Source organism: Antechinus flavipes, chromosome 3 (genome assembly GCF_016432865.1).
Source record: "Antechinus flavipes isolate AdamAnt ecotype Samford, QLD, Australia chromosome 3, AdamAnt_v2, whole genome shotgun sequence".
NCBI classification, from domain to species: domain Eukaryota; kingdom Metazoa; phylum Chordata; class Mammalia; order Dasyuromorphia; family Dasyuridae; genus Antechinus; species Antechinus flavipes.
The window spans coordinates 481,585,934-481,602,916 of NC_067400.1; the positions used below are offsets into that span (position 1 = coordinate 481,585,934).

At 44.8% G+C, this 16,983-nt stretch overlaps 2 protein-coding genes across 4 annotated transcripts; one reads left to right on the top strand and one right to left on the bottom strand.

The window, feature by feature from the left end:
* Positions 1-532: 532 nt before the first annotated feature.
* VSIG2 (V-set and immunoglobulin domain containing 2) lies at positions 533-7,195 on the top strand. The gene is made up of 7 exons (XM_051986773.1): positions 533-1,176; positions 1,926-2,089; positions 2,739-2,946; positions 5,351-5,509; positions 6,170-6,289; positions 6,431-6,575; positions 6,996-7,195. The coding sequence occupies exons 1-7, from the start codon at positions 1,116-1,118 to the stop codon at positions 7,126-7,128; spliced, it is 990 nt and encodes a 329-aa protein (XP_051842733.1). The 5' UTR covers positions 533-1,115; the 3' UTR covers positions 7,129-7,195.
* Positions 7,196-7,616: 421 nt separating this feature from the next.
* On the bottom strand, positions 7,617-16,379 carry NRGN (neurogranin). Of its 3 annotated transcripts, XM_051986774.1 has the most exons (5): positions 16,303-16,368; positions 15,655-15,829; positions 9,468-9,694; positions 9,128-9,147; positions 7,617-8,579 (listed from the first exon to the last, which is right to left on the bottom strand). In XM_051986774.1, exons 2-3 carry the CDS (start codon positions 15,667-15,669, stop codon positions 9,473-9,475), a joined length of 237 nt encoding a protein of 78 aa, XP_051842734.1. In that variant the 5' UTR covers positions 15,670-15,829; positions 16,303-16,368; the 3' UTR covers positions 7,617-8,579; positions 9,128-9,147; positions 9,468-9,472. The 3 variants fall into 3 exon arrangements, with proteins under 3 accessions (XP_051842734.1, XP_051842736.1, XP_051842735.1); XM_051986776.1 differs by lacking the exon at positions 9,128-9,147 and having other exon boundaries at positions 16,303-16,379; XM_051986775.1 differs by lacking the exon at positions 16,303-16,368 and having other exon boundaries at positions 15,655-15,855.
* Between the last annotated feature and the right edge of the window lie 604 nt (positions 16,380-16,983).

Genomic DNA, 16,983 nt, shown 5'->3' on the forward strand with positions numbered 1-16,983 from the left:
TGTTTGCTCTACTCCATTATTACCCAATGACAACTTAAGCATTTGAGGCATGGGGTAGCCAAGGTGAAGAATTTTCCAGGTCCACATAGCAGTAGAAGTAGACCATGTGGCTCAGGAGACATTGAGTAACCTGACCTTTTCCTCCCCTTTCTCCTTCCCTCTATTTCTGCCTTTGCTTATGGAGAATGACCCTCCTAGCCCTAGAGATTCTGTTTGGCTCTTTTTTTTTTTTTTCCTTTCCACATTCTGGGTCAAATGATCTCTGGTTTCAGTTTCTCATAGTATTAAGATTAAATATCTTGATCTGGAAAGGAAGTCTTCAAAGGCTATCTGTTTTAGCCATGTCATTTCATAGATGAAGAATCTAAGTCCCAAGACCACAAAGATCATAATAAGCTCAGAGGCAAGATTTGAATTCAAACCCTCTGGTTCCAAAGACAATTCTTTTTTAGTTTTCATTTAGATGTTTATCTTAATTGCTATTTTCAAAATGAATTAGGAAGAGAAAGGAACTGTCCTTCTTGGCTGCAGGGTCTCTGTCCAAGAACCAGTAGCTATCTATGTAATAAGCATAGTGCCTCAGTGCCACTATGTCTGTCACACTAATATTATATTCACCAAAATAGCAGTTAAAGAATGCAAAATATTCACTTGTGTATTATTTCGCATATAACAATGCTATTATTTCTCCGAGTCAGATTGAAGAGGAACTTCTTGAATCCTTCCTCTGATTTCAGACTGCCCTCCTGCAATGAATTTCCCTACTCCTAGCCCCTAGTTTTCTTATTGTCCCCAGCCTCCAATCCATCATTCCTCATTGTCCTTCACACTTGTTGTTGTGTAGCATGTTGAGTTGATTACACCTGGAAAAGCTTGAGATTGGGCTTCTTTTTTGTGGACCCAACCTATCCTGGCATTGATTCCAAATATGGACTTCCCAAGGTTTTTCTGCTCTCCCCAGTGCTTTTCTTTCCAGGTAAAGCACCATTTCCTGAAGGTGCCAGGCCTGGCCTCTCCCTCTTGTTTGCTCTTTGTGCTAGTCAGTCCCACTTACCTCTGTGCACAGTCCACCCGGGGTTCTCCTCCCACACAGAGAAGGACAGCCCAAGGCAGCTATGGCTTGGCTCCCTGGATCGCTGGTGTTTTGGACAATGCTGACCCTCATCTACCTGATCGGTGAGGAGCTGGGGGCTGTTTGCTGTTTACGAGTTGGAAGCAGTGATTAGAAGGGAAGAGGGAACACAGATTTTGTTAGCTCAACTTCTACAGTTCAGGATCACCCCTATGACACCTTCCTTCCTTCATCTGTCTCAGAAACTGAATAGCTGGAATGTCCCAGAACTGGAGAAGGATGTTGGCTAGACCAACACAATTTTAAAAGGGAGAATTTATTAGAGCAGAATGGGGAGAGGTCTCCTGAAAACTGAGGTTAAACAATGAACGGATTAGGACCCAAAAGCAGAAGCGACATTTGGGTTGCCGACGAGATTTTTAAAAACTCTGGGATTACAGTGTTTTTTTCATACTCTAAAGGAAACTCATAGAAACTTACAAACACACCCTCATATCTGGCCCTGTCTTGTTCTCTTTTATCCATAGACCCAGCCTAGCCAGTAGAAGCCCCTCCCTTCCTCCTAGATATTTTTACCTTAAGTTTCAAGATGGTGTGTGTACATGGGGGTAAAGGGGTAGGGAATGACTCAAATGGCCTGTGCTGGAGTGGAGTGGGGGGAGTAGGATATTCTGAGAAGTTCTAGACACCAAGTTTACATTGTTTTTGGAAGAGGAGTGGGGAGTTTGGATGGAGTATATAGGGTTGGCTTTTTTTATTTTGTTTTGTTTTTTGCTCTGGTCTTTTCTTCCTGCTTCTGCCCTTCTTGGCTAGGAGCTTAAGTTTCCCCCTATTCCCCTCGGGGTTTCCCCAGCCCCAGGCTGCTTTGTGGAAGTGAAAGTGCCAGTTGAACCCCTGAGCAAACCTGCTGGTGGGACTGCCGAGCTGACCTGTAGTTACTCCACATCTGTGGGTGAAAACTTTGCGCTGAAATGGAGTTTTATCCAGCCTGGCAATCCCCTCTCTTCAGCTGAGACTGTGAGTGTGAACTGGGAGGTCTAAAGTCTCCTAGAATGGGATGGAGGTGGGGGAATAAGAGGAAGGCAACTTTCCAGTGTAGAGATAGACTCATAGTAACCACTCAGGGAAGGATGTGGTGATGTACCTCCTAGCATATCTATAACCTACAAACCTCTCCCAACATCCAAAAGTAGTAGAAAGCTAGGAATCTTGCATGTAGCAGCTTCTGTGAGAGAATGCGATGGCTACAAAGCCTCTGATGTTTGTCCCTATTATAGTTCCCATTGATAGAGAGAGGCCCATTCTATACAAAATTGTTTATAACTATTCACCTTTCCTTCCATAGTCTTTACCCTAATTAGCTCCATTGCCACTTAGCTACCCCTTCTACTGTTGAGCAGTTCCAAACTCGTCCTGTCCCAGAGAAAATTCAACGTAATAATTTAAATCAAGCTGTTAGTGACATAAATTTGTGACTCGATTTTTGTGTTAATCAGGAGCAAGTCCATTTTAAGACTTCATCTAGAAAGAGCAACCCTTAACACATTTAATAGCAAAATTTGAAGCACTATGGGAGGGGGTGCTGGTTCCTGACTTTTGGGATATCACAGAAGTGATAGCCACAAAAACACCATATGTAACTTCCCTTTCTCTGACATTTCTTAAGATCCTATATTTCACCAATAAGGAGCTATATCGGACGGGTCCCCAGGCAAAGAGGGTCACTCTGCTGCAGAATCCCCCTACAGGAGGGGTAGCCACACTTCGACTGTCAGACACTCGATCTTCAGATACTGGAACCTATCTCTGCCAGGTCAACAATCCGCCAGACTTCCACAGCAATGGTCTGGGGATGGTCAATCTCACAGTGCTGGGTAAGAAGGGCTCTATCTGGCAGACCCATGTATACACTCACACACATACAATGTGTGTTTATGTAGGTGTGTATATGTGTATTTTCCACTTCCTGCTTCCTCCACTATTTCCTCTAGGATGTAGCTTTGCAAACCATCTTACAGGAATTGGGCAAACTTCAGGCTCTGAGCAGTCCTAGGGATTGAGACTAGGATCCTGGCAGGGATTTGAGTCTCCTGAGTTCCCAGTTCCCAGTTCCCAGTTCAGCCCTGTTCCATTGCATACATAGGACAAGTCTCTTTCTATACCTCAGTCCCACCCTACCTTCCCCAGCCCCTGGTGAAGAAATGGAGAAAATAGTACTCCTTTGTTGGTTCAAACTCCAACGTGTGCTGAAGAGGACTGTTTGCTGAATGTGAAATATAGTAGTCATTGTATTGAGTGATGTGTGATAACAGGAGCTCACAGGGCAGAAAAAGAAATGGAAGAGGGGACTGGAAAGTCGTGAGGAGGGAGCAGGGGTAGATCCGCCCTTCCTTGGCTAGCTCCCTTTAATCCTTAGGTATCTGTTAGGTGATTCCCTTATAACACTCATGATGCATCCATGTGGGCTGGAAAGGGGTGGGGGAAGAATTGGGCCTCACAAAAATTTTTTTGCATGCTTTCTTAATAAAACAAACAAACAAAAAAAAAAAAAAAAAAAAAAAAAAAAAAAAAAAAAAAGGATGTAGCTTTGCTCTGAACCTCAAAGTCACCTACTTTAAGAAGATCAAGGAAACATTTCTTTTCCTCCTGAGACAACCTCTCTTGTAGACACTCTGAGATTGGCCAAACCCACTATTATCTGGCATATTTATAATCGTCTTTGATTCAGGTATCAAGTTCATTTAGAGAGACTCATTGGGCACACCCAGACTCTCCTACTAAGGAACGCCACTTCTATCTTTGTTCTTTATCCCCTAAAATGAGCATTTAGCTGAGCTCTTCTTCCACAGGCCCAATCCAAGGAAAAAGTTCTCATTTCTGGGTTCAGACACCTTTTTTCCTAAGTACAAAGGCAAGAGACTGGTATTATGAGAATGAGTCTTAAGTGATCACTAGTTGCCTCCTCATTAAGCACCAATATTTAGTTGTAGCTAGTTGTCTATATAGGATGTTATCTAACTTCCCATAGGAGATAAGGCCTGGATCTGTGATTTCATTGAGATGGCAAATTCCTGGAAGAGAAATCACCTTCTTTTCAGTTTACATAGTCTTAGGGAGTTGTCTGAAAAGTTGACTTGCCCATGATCAGTCAATGGGTTTTACAGGTGGAACCTGAATTCAGGGTTTCTGATTTTTACCCTAGCTCTTTGTTCACTATTTCTTTCTTTCTTTTTCTTTTTTATTTTTTGCAAGATAATTGGGGTTAAATGCCTTGACCAGAGTCACCCACTAGTGAGTGTTAGGTGTCTGGGGCCTCATTTGAATTCAGATCCTCCTGTCTTCAGGAGCCAGTGCACCATCTAGCTGCTCCTGTCCAATGTTTCATAGGTGCCACAAACTCAATTCATCCAAAACAAATAATTAATTTCATCATCCCCTACTTTCCTGCTCTCCCCCAACATTCACCCTATTTCCTTTTTTTGTCAAGAGAACTACTTTTGGTGCAGTTACCTAGTTTTGAAACTTTAAAGTCCTACTTGATCTTTACTCTCCCTCTACCTCCCCTTTTCTTAATCACTTGCAAATTCCTTTTAATTTTTACTTCCACACCAATCCTAGAATTAATTTCTTTCCAGTCACACCACAACCACTCTTTCAAGCCCTCATCATCTAACTATTTCAATAGCATCTTTAATTCCTGTCCCTGCCTCCATTTTTTCTTTTCATTAATCCATCTTCCATATAACTGCTAAATCAATATTTCTAAAACAGACCTTCCCTAGACAAAAGCTTCCAAGCACAATTTATTGCTTCTGTGGCAAACTCTTTTTGGCATTTAAACTTTTTTTCACAATCTGGCAGTCATTACCTTTCCAGACTTATTACACATTACACCCCTTCAAGTACTCTACAGTTTAGCTAATGACTCCTATTTTTCTGTTTTTCATACAAAACAGTATTTTTCCTATTTCTGATTGCCTTCTCTTTGAATATATTCTTTTCTTCCTTCCTAATATTCTTCATGTCCTTCACAAGTAAGTTCAGGCACCACTAACTGTATGAAGCTTTTCCCCAATTCCTTTTAGCTCCCATTTGTGCCTCTGCACTTCTGTCCCCCCGTTATCTTGTATTGATTATATGTATGTTATTGTCAACAGAAAATATAAGTTCCCTGAGGGTAGGGACTGACTGGTTTTTGTATCCTTAATGTTTGGCTTATAGCAGGTGCCTAATAAATGCTCAGATGATTAACTCTCACCTAAAACATTTCATCTGCAGTACCCCCGACAAAGCCCACATGTGGACAAAGTGGGCATATTTCTGTAGGAGGGGGTGCTGCTTTGAGCTGCAGTTCTTCAGGGGGTGCCCCCCGACCTGTGTACACCTGGGTTCGGTTGGGTTCCATTCCTACACCAGCTCCCGGCAGCATGGTACAAGGTAAGTGTTGGTTGGGAGGGGGGGGTGCACTGGGGGGAAAGGAGAGTGGAGTTGTGAGAAATCAATATTTATGATAAGGGAAACTAGAATGGCAAGATCTGTCTTTAGGACCACCCAAGAATCTATGTGACTAAGTGATCTGGCCCCTGCTTAAGGTCCTGCAGCTTGAAAATCCTTGATCACCCTTTTATTTGATACTCTATGCTCTTACTGTTAAGAAGCAGCATAACATAATGTCTAGGGCATGGTTTGGACTTTGAGGCAGAAAGTCCTGGGCTCAAATTTTGTTTCAGACACTTATTAGCTGTGTGAGCATAGGCACATAAGCCCTCTGTGCTTCTCAGTTTCTTGATTTTTAAAATGAGAAGGTTGGGGTTGATGGCCACTAAGGGTCCTTGTAAGCCTGGATCTATGCTCTTATGACTGTTAATGCCTAACCACTGTGCTTAGTGGGGAGGAGGAGGGGAAGTGGCTATGATTGGGAAAGGCTGTAGCAGGGCTTGGGACATAATGTGGATAGCACAGGAGAGTCTGACAGAGGCAGCCCCTGTACCTAATACCAACAAACTGCAGTCTGCTCTTGAGTGCCCCACACCACCCGGTTTTTCTGTGTCTTATAGACGTAGCTACTCTATCACGTCTCCTCTTTCCTTTTTGTAGATGAGGTCTCTGGTCGGCTCATCCTCACCAACCTTTCTCTCTCTTCCTCCGGAGTCTATCGCTGTGTGGCTGCCAATCAGTTAGGCAGTGCTTTCTGTGAACTGACCCTTGAAGTGGCTGGTATGGGGATAGACTTTTCTATCTTGAAAGATACAGGACTGGGGAGGCTTGCAGTGGGAAATGTGTTAAAGGTGGGGTTGTACAAGATGGTTAACAGCAAGATTTTTCTTTGAGTGTCCTCTGAGTTTTGTTTCTTCTCAGACCCTTCCAAGGGCCGGGTTGCAGGGGCTGTGATAGGTATCCTCCTGGGTTTGCTGTTCTTGGTGGTAGGTGTATTCTGCCTACTGAAGTTCCAGAAGCAGAGGAGTAAGAAGCCAACAGAGATATATGGGGGCAATGACCTTAGGTGAGGAGGCTGGAGGTGGGAAGAGGAAGGGAAAGGGTGGTGTCAGGTTAGGGTACACCAGAGCACCCCACAGGCAACATCTCTACTACATGTTACCCTCCTATGGGATATTTAAGGACTGGTAAGAGTCAAGAAGGGCATCTGAGCTGAAAATTTTGCCCAGGAAAATTGAGAGATAATAGGTTTGAATCTGGATTGGTGTGGATCCCAAACCTGGGGCATTTTTGAGCGGGGGGGGGGGGGAATTGGTCCTGGGGGCATATATCTATCTATTGAAGAGAGGGGGCTGAAAGGGAGAAGTTTAGAAGAACTCTCTCCTTTAGCCACAAGTAGTAGTTCCAAGGGTTCAAGGGGAAAGCTGGAAAACAGAAAAGATGACCATCTCTGGTTTTATTTGAGAATTTGTTGCTCTTCCATCAGAGAGGATGCCAAGGCCCCAGGGGTTTATGACTCACTACCCCGGAGAGGCATTTCAGATGTTGGGCTACTGGAGAGGTGCCCTTCTGCCAGCACTGTGACCACCACCAAGTCCAAGCTCCCCATGATTGTGTGACAACCTCTCATGCTTTACTGCTTCTTTCCTCAGGGATTTGGATTTATAAATTAAATTCCTTATCTTATCTCTGGCTTTTTTCTTTAAGGAATGGCTGAATCAGGGGATAGAATGGGTCTAACCTCTCAGGAACCTTGGGATAGGAAGTAAAAGACTATCTGGAGTTGTTGCATGTAAAGTGTGCTGAAGATGTCCCTCAATCTATCCAAATCATCTAGATAAATCCCACCCTCACATTTTGGTAGAGGTTTCCAGCCATATTTTGGAATCCAGGCCACGTCACTTACAAACTATTGGGCTCAGTCACTTAAACCTTTCTTTCAGTTTCCTCATCTGTAAAATGGAGATACTTGTACTACCTGTCTTGCAGGGCTGTCAGAAAATTTCTTTGTATTTCTTAAAGTTCTAAGTCAGGTTGGGGCTAGTCCAAGCCAGGGCCTTCCCTCTCCTTAAGCCCATCCCAACCCCTTCTCGAGGGTAGCCCGTAACACTTGGACATTCCTCTTTATTGTTCACATTCCAACCCAGAGCGGTCACATGCACACACGAAAATTTAAAAACCCTTCTGCCACAGCCCCAGGAGCCCGGCTGGGGGCTGGGCGGGCAGGGCAGGGCAGGGGGCGGGGCAGCTTCTGACTCCCCCCACACCGCCTCTCAAACACCTCGGCCTAGGAGTTTGCATAACAAGAAGAGTTGGAGAGGTGGTCCCGGGATGCGCAGCAGTGGGGGCGAGGGCCACAGGGTTGTGGAATGGGCTCAGGAGTGGAAATTTCAGGCAGGCGTGGGACTGGGCGTGCAATCTCCATCACTTCAGGGGACCTCTGGAACGGGAACCCGCTCCTTCTCCCATCAACCAGAACAGGTTCTAGCCCAGAAGGGTTCCGGCAACCCCAAAAGCCTCCCCTCACCCCGAGTGTGTAAACTGGGGACCGCCTGTGGAGGAGCAGAAGGCCCAAAGTCTTGGAGCTTGGGTGGGCTGGGTGGGGATGGTTACAGCAGCATAATGAGAAAGGGTGGGGGGCAGGCATACCCCTCGGCTTCCCGCAGAAACAAACAGGGTTTCCTTAGAGGGAGCACACACACAAAGGGACTACTTGGGGGCGCTCTCAGCAATCCGCAGAGAGAAAGCGAAGAGGAGCTTAGCAAAGTTGATGGTGAGTTCATGCAGGGCGGGTGCGCTGCGGAGGTGGAGCGGGTTAGGCGAAACGAGGAGGTGGAGGAAAGGAGGACAAACGGAGAGGAGAGGGATAAAGAAGATAGGGAAATCAGGTCCCTTTTCAGACTGGCGAACAGGTAGAGTGACTCCGAAAGGAGCCGGCCCGAAGGGGAGGGGTCTCCCGGTGGCATGTGGGCTCCTGAGGCTGGCAGGAGAGGTGGGGGAAGGAGTCACAAACATTGCAAGGAAGTCTTGTCACTGCGAAGGGGACGTGGCATCCATCTCACCTAGGAAACTGCGGAGGGAGAAGCTCTGAATATCATCGCCTCCTGTTCCCCCCACTCATCCTCATCCCTACCCCCAGCTGGGGTCAGAAGCTGTTGCTTCCCCCCTTCTTCTTGCGCCCCCGCAAAGATGCCAAAGAGATTAACCTGGGACTTCCACTTATCCAGAAACTGTTCCCCATCCCCCAGTCATTGAACTGAAATGACCTACCCGAGAGAAAGAAATTGCGTATGTTTGAATCACTGTGTATGCCTGTGGCCCCAAGTGTGTAATTCCGTTTGTACGTTTGTCCAGGTGTGTATGCTGTCTCTGTCTCTGGGTCACCAACTCAGTTTTCACAGGATTCCCTTCCCCCACCATCGCCTCCCCCTCACCCCCCTCCACCTCCCCCAGCTCTGGCAGCAGCAGGTGGTGTCTCCTAGCCTTGGAATTGAAGAAAAGGGAGAGGAAGGATTTGACACCTCCCACAGACAGACACGCCCCCTCCCGACAAAGATACTAATACACCCGGCTGATACTACCGCAACTCCAGCCCCTCCCGAGTAACACAATAATTACCTTAGAAAACAGTCAGTTCACTTTCAGTTGAGGAGCGATCAAGGGTTGAGAGGTAAAGAAAGAAAAACAGGTAAGCTTACTGAATCCACAGGGCCTTTCCCCCCCTCCCCACCATGCAGTCAGTCACCTGGGCTAGGGATTTCGGCCTTCCTCCCCCCGCCCCGATATCCCTCCAGACCCCGGGGTAGCACAATTAGCCGCTCTTCTCTTGGGACATCTGGAGCAGAAGAGTCCCCTAGGAAGCCCGAGTGAGAGGAGGGCTGAAATGAGAGTGGAAGGAATACTCATGCTGGGAAAACTGGGAAAGGGTTGTGGATAGATGGTGACACTTGGCTCTTACCTGCCTTAGTCTCCACTGGGGCCACCTCCGGCGCCTCCCCGGGCGCCTCCAGAGCCGCCCGCCCCTCCGGGGCCTGGGCCCTTCCGTGCTCGCTCCCCACTCTTGATCTTCTTCCGCGCCATGTGGCCTCGGAAACTCGCTTGGATTTTGGCAGCTGCCGCGTTGGCGCCAGGATCGTCCAAAGGGATGTCCAAGATGTCATCGTCCGGCTTGGAACAAGCGCTCTCCTGGGGAATTGGGGAGGAAAAGAGAATTGTGCTTGGATGGGGTGTGGTTGGAGATCAGGGATGAGAAGAAACTCCAGCTGGGATGGGAGACATCGAGAACCAGAGGGTCTTGGGAGACGGAGCTTCCTAGAGACTTGGGAGGGGGACCTTCTTGGAGTGAACTGAGTCAAGGTATTTGGGAATCTGGACTGCAGACAAGAATAGATGGGAAGGAATAGCATAGGAAAGAGGGTACCGGGGGTAGGTACCTGAGCACTGGAAACCTGGATGGAGAAAAATCCCGAAGGGACTGGAGAGGTCCCGGAGTCTCTCTAGCCACACCCTATCAGGAAAGGAAGCCCAAGGCTTGGGGTTGAAAATTCTGCCAACTGGAATTAGGAGATGGGGGAGGAGCTGGATAGCCAGTAGAACTTGGAGAAGCAAAAACAACAGGAAACGAGGCAGGAAGCATAGCTCCCTCTCCCGGTTCTGATCCCCCCAAGACCCACTTGATCAGAGACTCGATCTAGTCAGAGTAATCTATAACCACCCAGAACTCCCAATTTAAAAATCTCTCTGGGCATATGGCTTTGTTAGCTGTGATAAAGAGATTGAGCTATATGATATCTGAGATATCTTTCAGCTACAAGGGATCCAGGTTAGAGAATCCAGAACTGCAGAGAATGAGCAACATTTTCCTTTTTTGGGGACTAGGTGTGATTGGGGTTCTTGTCAAAGGAACCATTTAAAAGAAGCATTTTGTTTTAAATCAAATGCTTTTATAGCAGCCAACAACAATAAATGGTAGTTGGATTCTCTACGTCTTTCAATCAATAATGGCACTATAAAAATGGAATCTGCTGTAGAATCTTTTCTCATAGTTTCATCAACAATGTTTTCCACTCCTCATAACAATTTTGTAGAGATATAAAAGAGGGCATATGGATTAATTTTTATTGCCCTGAATAGGCTTCAAGTCTTACTAATGAATTTTGAAGGAGAAAGTGCTTAGAGAATGTCCATAGAGAGACATATGACCAGGAAAAAAAGGAGGACTGGTTCATTAACAAAATCAAGGAATAATTTCAGGGATAGCCCACATTTCACTGGTATAGATAGAATGTCAAGACATCTAGAGAAAAACCTCCAACATAGTGGAGCTCACCCTTCTCCTCTCCCTTCCTTCTTGTGGAGGATTTGTCACTGACAACATTGGGGAAAGTGAAAAGTAGATGGGCTGCAATCAGCCCTCAGGGAGGGAGTTCACAATTGAAGAGATTTAGGTAACTGAATTAAGGGGATTGTATAGTATCTCACAGATTCAGATACTAGATTTGGCTCAAAGAACCTCAAGTTTGAGTATCTCAGCTACAGTCAAAAGAATTTGGACCTCTAATACTAGAGGTAGAAGAGAGAGAGAGAGAGAGAGAGAGAGAGAGAGAGAGAGAGAGAGAGAGAGAGAGAGAGAGAGAGAGAGAGAGAGAGAGAGATTGAGATTGATTTTAAGTCCAGATGGGAAAAGAAGCAGAGGAAAAAACTCATTTCCACCTACTAAAGAGAAAAAGGAAATATAAACTGGAGCAGAAAGGCCTATGGTGTATGTGTGTGTTTATGGGAGAATGAATCAGGGACAACATGAAATATGAATAAATTGAACCACAATGCTAGATGAAGCAAAATTTTTAAAAGAGATTCTTCATTCGGAGCCTGAGAATAGATTTCAGAAATTCCATGAACTTGGACGGGGAAAAAATTATATCTTTATTTTCACTAACTTTTTGTTCTTTGGCACTTATATTTATTTTATTTATTTAAAAATAATATTTTGAGGAGTCCACAACAGACCGCCTAAGGGATCCAAGATGTAACAAAGGTTAATTACCCCTAGTCTAAGGCTCTTTTGATCTCCAAAGACCACATAGAATCATGGCCTCCCTAAAAATTGCATTTAGGCATAGCTGGGGATGCAGGAGGTGAGAGAATGGTATTAATCACATCACATTAATCCAGAATAGATTAGATTTCAGGTTCAAGGGGCTTATGTAGTTTCTGCTTCTCTTCCTTTTTAGAGTTAGTTTTATTTTGAAGTATGTAAATTGGGTTTTGATTGTCATATCATTTCTAGCAACTTTCCTCCATTTCTTAAAGGGACTTGTTTCTCCTATCATTTATATGTATATGGGAGGTTAGGGTAGGGGAATTTGTATGACCACTGGCACTACTTTCACAACATTTCTTGTTCTGACAGCATTAGTTATTAAATCTTCTATATTATGTCATATTTGTCCCAAATATTTTGGGAGTAGGTAAAAAAGAAACTGCAAGTTAGAATTTAGTCAGTTGGATTTGGAGATTGCTTTCCCACAGTTTCTCTTCTTGGAAGAGGGAATAGGGTGAATGTATTTGAGACTGAAGTGTGGAGGATGATCTCCCTGGAGCAGAAAAGAAACAAGTTAAGACACCGAGTTGAGGGAAAGAAGAAGATAAGATAGATGTAAGCTTCTTCCTTTTCTGGAGTTTCAGTAGACTACTTCCTTTGGGTCTTATGAACATGGTTGCTAGGGATTTGGACAATATCAGTTTAAATTCTGTGCACACCCAGTCTAATTTTACATAAAAGGTCAATACTAACACTTCTGAAATATATTTATCATGCTCCTTATTCCATCTTCAACCCCTTTTCTGGCTCTACCACTATCTTGAGGTTTTTTAAATGGCACTTAAGTTTTAACCTTATATGTTATCTTAATAAAATATTCTATCTTTACTAAAAAAGCTAGAGTGGCAACACTGGTCCCCCTATCTTCTCTGGTTTAGAATATCATCTAGTTTTTAAACGGACCCTTCTCCTTTCTCTTCCTTAGATCCCTGGGACCAAAGGATGGCCTTTTACTCCCCCACTTCCGAAATTCTCAAGTGTGATTTTTCTGCTTCAGAGCTGGACGTACACTGATCACTACTAGTCCTACTCTCCAGAACCCTAGCAACTCTAAAGGAATAAGATTGGGGGTGGAGGGAGAAGTCCCAGAAGGATTGAATCTACCAAAGCCAGAGTCAGAGTGAAAACCTGCGATAACAAGCAAAAGCCTTCCCTCTATCTCACCTCCTCCTGGCATCTCTTTTCAATCCTCAAGGACCAGCTAGCCCAATTGAAGAGAAAGGAAAGACAGAAAGGGGAGAGTCTCAATTCCGAGGTGGTTCAGAGGCTATAATTCTGTGGCTTCATTTAGGCCACCTCAGTTTTACCTAGCAGGAGCTAGGGAAAGACGGAGGTAGTTGGAAGGGAAGAAGGGTAGGAGTGAGGAGGTATACATTTTCATATGAAATGAATAGTAAGCAAGACATAGAAAACTTTGGAAATTAATACCTATAACGCTTGCATCAACAGGAAAGGCACTTCCCCCTCAACCCTCTTTGCCTTGGGAGGTCTAGCTTTTTTCTTTTTAATATCAAGGGGAAGTAAAGAACAAAGCAGGGCTGGGCCTTATCCCAAATTCTATAGTCAGAACTAGTAGGAAATTGTGAAACAGGGAGAGAAGAGGAAGGACAAGGTGGGATAAGACTCAGGGTTGAGACTAAATAGAATCTAGAGATCTTAGAGATTTTTTTTGGCCCAATTTTCTCATTTTACAGATGAGAAACGTGGCCCTAGAGATTTACTGTGATTTACCCGTGGTTAGACACCCTGTCAATGGCAGACCTGAGACTAGAAACCAAATACCCTAATTCCAATTCCATTCATACACTATTTACTCTTAAATACTCAAGAAGTCCTATATGGTTTTTCTTGCCTATTCCAGGTCCTGTATGGAATTCAATAGTATTCTCTAATAGCCATATCTCCTGTGGAGAAGAATGGGGGAATGAAACCTCTATTCCAACTATATACTTGCTCTACAATTCAACCATATTTGAGCCCCTCAGCCCCTGTCTTCTTCCCTGCCCCACCCTTCAATCTGTGTCCATACTTTCTTTTTCCAGAACAGGAGCAAAGCTAACTCACTGCTCACAATCTGGGAACATTTATTTATCCAGTTTGCCTGACAAATGTAGGAGAATAGAGAATGCAGTGAAGATCCCTAAGAAGGGGAATCCCTCTGATGTAGGGGTGTGTGTGTGTGTGTGTGTGTGTGTGTGTGTGTGTGTGTGTGTGTAGTGGTGGTAGTGAAGGTGTGAAGTGGGAGTGGGGGAGGTGACCCAGTTCTGGAACCCTCTTAAATTTTCAAAGCTACTGGGCTATAGGAACGACTGTAGTATTAATGAGTTCCTAATTTCTCTTAGCAAACTCCTTGCCCTCATCAAAATTCTTTTCAGGCATGGCTTTAGCTGGACTGCTCTGTAGTGCACAATTTAGGTAACATCCCCTGGATCCCAAATGATAGGGAGATAAAGCAAATTCTCTAGTTACTCCAGGGGAATAAGGCTAATATGGGAGAGAAATTCACTGAGGCAAAGAGGTTGCTCTGGGAGTTATGACGAGTTGATTTAAAATCCTGCTTCAATTAGTTCTTAGCTGTGCAAATCACTCTAATCTCTCTCCCTCAGTTTCCTCATCTGTAAATGGGGATAACAGTGCCAACATCACAGGGTTGTTGTGAGGATCAATAAAATAATACAGGTAAAGCACTTTGCAAATTTAAAAATACTGTACAAATTCTAAATTCTAAATATCATTACATTCCTCTTCCAGTACTAAAATTCTTCAGTTATGGCATCTGTACTCTTTGTTCTCACCTTTCAGCTCATTTTGTTGTTCAGGAAACCATATTTTTTCTCTCAAACCCTCTCCTCCTCTTCCCCACTCCTTTCAGCAACTACAACTACTGACTGGTGGGCAGTGGGGCTTGCCACTTGTTAGTGGCAGAGTCCTTTTTTACAACATTCAGATGATTAGAAAGCCATTTCTAGACAACTAATATCTATTCATCCACAATATTTGTTCCTTTCTTCTTCCAGATTTTACCATATCTTAAAAAAACAAAAACAAACAAACAAACAAAACGCTTCCCTCTTTTCTTCAATTTTCTTCTCTCCTTTTCATGGTGATCTCACAGAATTGGACCATTCTTCCCATGTTAAATCTTTCCCCACTGCCTGATCTCCGTTTTGAGAGACAGAGGCTCTGAGTTCATAATCTTCCCGATGTGCAATTCTACTGATTTAGACTAATGAAAAGATGTGAATAAAGTAAGATTATTCAGACCGTTCCTGGGGCAGCTAGACAAATTCTTATTTGCTACGTTCTGATTTCTTATGTGGGTGGATGATAAATTACAGATATTTCCTTCCTCGCCTGCAGAGACCTCTGGAGGTCACCTCATCCAATTCCTCCCCCCCCCACCCCTTCCCTGAAGAGAAGAGGGGGAAAGGAAGGGGATAGAACATTTTCATCCAGATTGTTTCTTGTCCATGATCAGCATTAACCAATTAACTGATTACTCCCACCTAGAGCATTGTTGGACTCAGAAGACTGGCAGTAGGTGGAGACTACTCCACCTACAAATTCCCAGGGAGAGATCCACCACAATCTTCTTGATCTTGTGGTTTCCTACCCTTCTTTCTCCGAAAGTATCTCTTGCCAGTCTACCCTCTGTCCTGCCGCAGCTTCACTAAGTAAAGACTATTTTTTAAATAATTATTTTTTACTAAAAAATTATTTTTTACTAAGTAAAGTCTATTCCGGCTGGGGAAGCTCCGACAATGAAAAAGCCAAAAAGATTCGTGTTCTAAATAAACCACAATTGCAGTCTCCGCAGAGTCGTTCTTAAGATTTGGAAGCTTAGCGGGGGCGCCCCCACCCCCTGCCCCAATTTTCCCCCAAGCAGCTACCTTTGCCCTCTAACTGATGTCCCAATTCCCTCCTTGGGGTCGCCCACCCCTCAGTTCCCACATGCCCTATTTTAGGATGCTTCGGGGGACCCCCTGGCTCGGTTGACCCAATAGCACCCTAAGACCCCACCTCTGGTGGTCCTAGTATTTACCGTGCAGCAATCCATCCCGACCGCAGGGCTGGGCTGGGCGGGGCTGGGGGCGGGGGCTGGGGCGGTGTGCGGTCCGACTCGCTTCGGGGACTCGGGTTTCCCGGCTCAGAGTGCAAAATCCGCTCCCGACTCTATTCCTCTCTCTCCCGCGCTCTGGGCTGCTCTGGGATGTAACCTGAACCCCACAGTAGGATAGCCAATCAGGAAGAGTTTTAACTTGAGTGGGCGGAGGAGAGGCGAGGCTACGTCTTGAGGCTCCGCCCCTTTTATACCCTCTCTTTTCCCCCCTCCCCACCACCCCTACCGGTAGCAGCCCCAGCCCCTCCACCTACACACCTTCCTCTATTCCTCCTACACACCTACAGCCTCCCGAACTCCCACGGAATAATCCCCACATTCTTGCTCCCCATTACGGCAGACTGACAGACAAGGAGTACGGGAAACAGGACACCCCCGACCTGTCACAGACATACAGCCTCCCATCTGGACACATATCTCAGTACAGTTACCTGAGGCTCCAGCTCTCCCCGAGAGATGGTCCCCCACTTTTTGTTTTCCATCCCTCAGAGATGTGCCTCCCCCAATCATTTCTTCCATCTTCTCCATTCTCACTCGAATCCCCAAAGTAAACACACACAGACCTCATACCAAAATATCAGATGTCTCCTCTTCATATCCAGTACAGCGTAGATATATTCTTCCTACAAGTTATGAAGACCAGTAATGGACACATAATTATACACAGTCAAAAATTCAGATACCCCACAAGGAGCTGTACACACTCTCACTGCTATACTTTAAATAGATTAGCTCAATTACACTTAGGCTCCCTTCCCCCAAGAGGCATACATCCTGCTCAGAAAGACACATATGCAATTGCAACCTGCAAATTTGTGATACACAGGCTACAGGGTACTGCAAAATACATTTTCCTTTTGCATATGATATATACATATTTGTAGGAAAGAATCTTAAAAGACCAACTCCCCATTATTCCTTACATCTACTAAGAAAGCTGTCTTCCCAGAATTTATTGTGTCCCTACCCCTTGCTGTGGGAGAAGTTCTCTCAAGATCCGAGGAATCCTTAGCTTTTAAATAGACACCTGCCCTTGCCCTTTCCTGTTCATCTAAAGAAGAAAGCCATCATAACCTAAAGTACAGTGAATTATCAGAATTCCTTTTTTTCTCTCTGGGATCATGGAAGTGTTAGGGGGAGGATGCAGTATTTGAAAAGCTGAGGGGAAAGAATTTGTGGGGAAATCTACATAGGAAGGAAAATCTCATGTCTTTGACCTTAGGCTATCACTTTCAGAGATGTAGGGCTGGT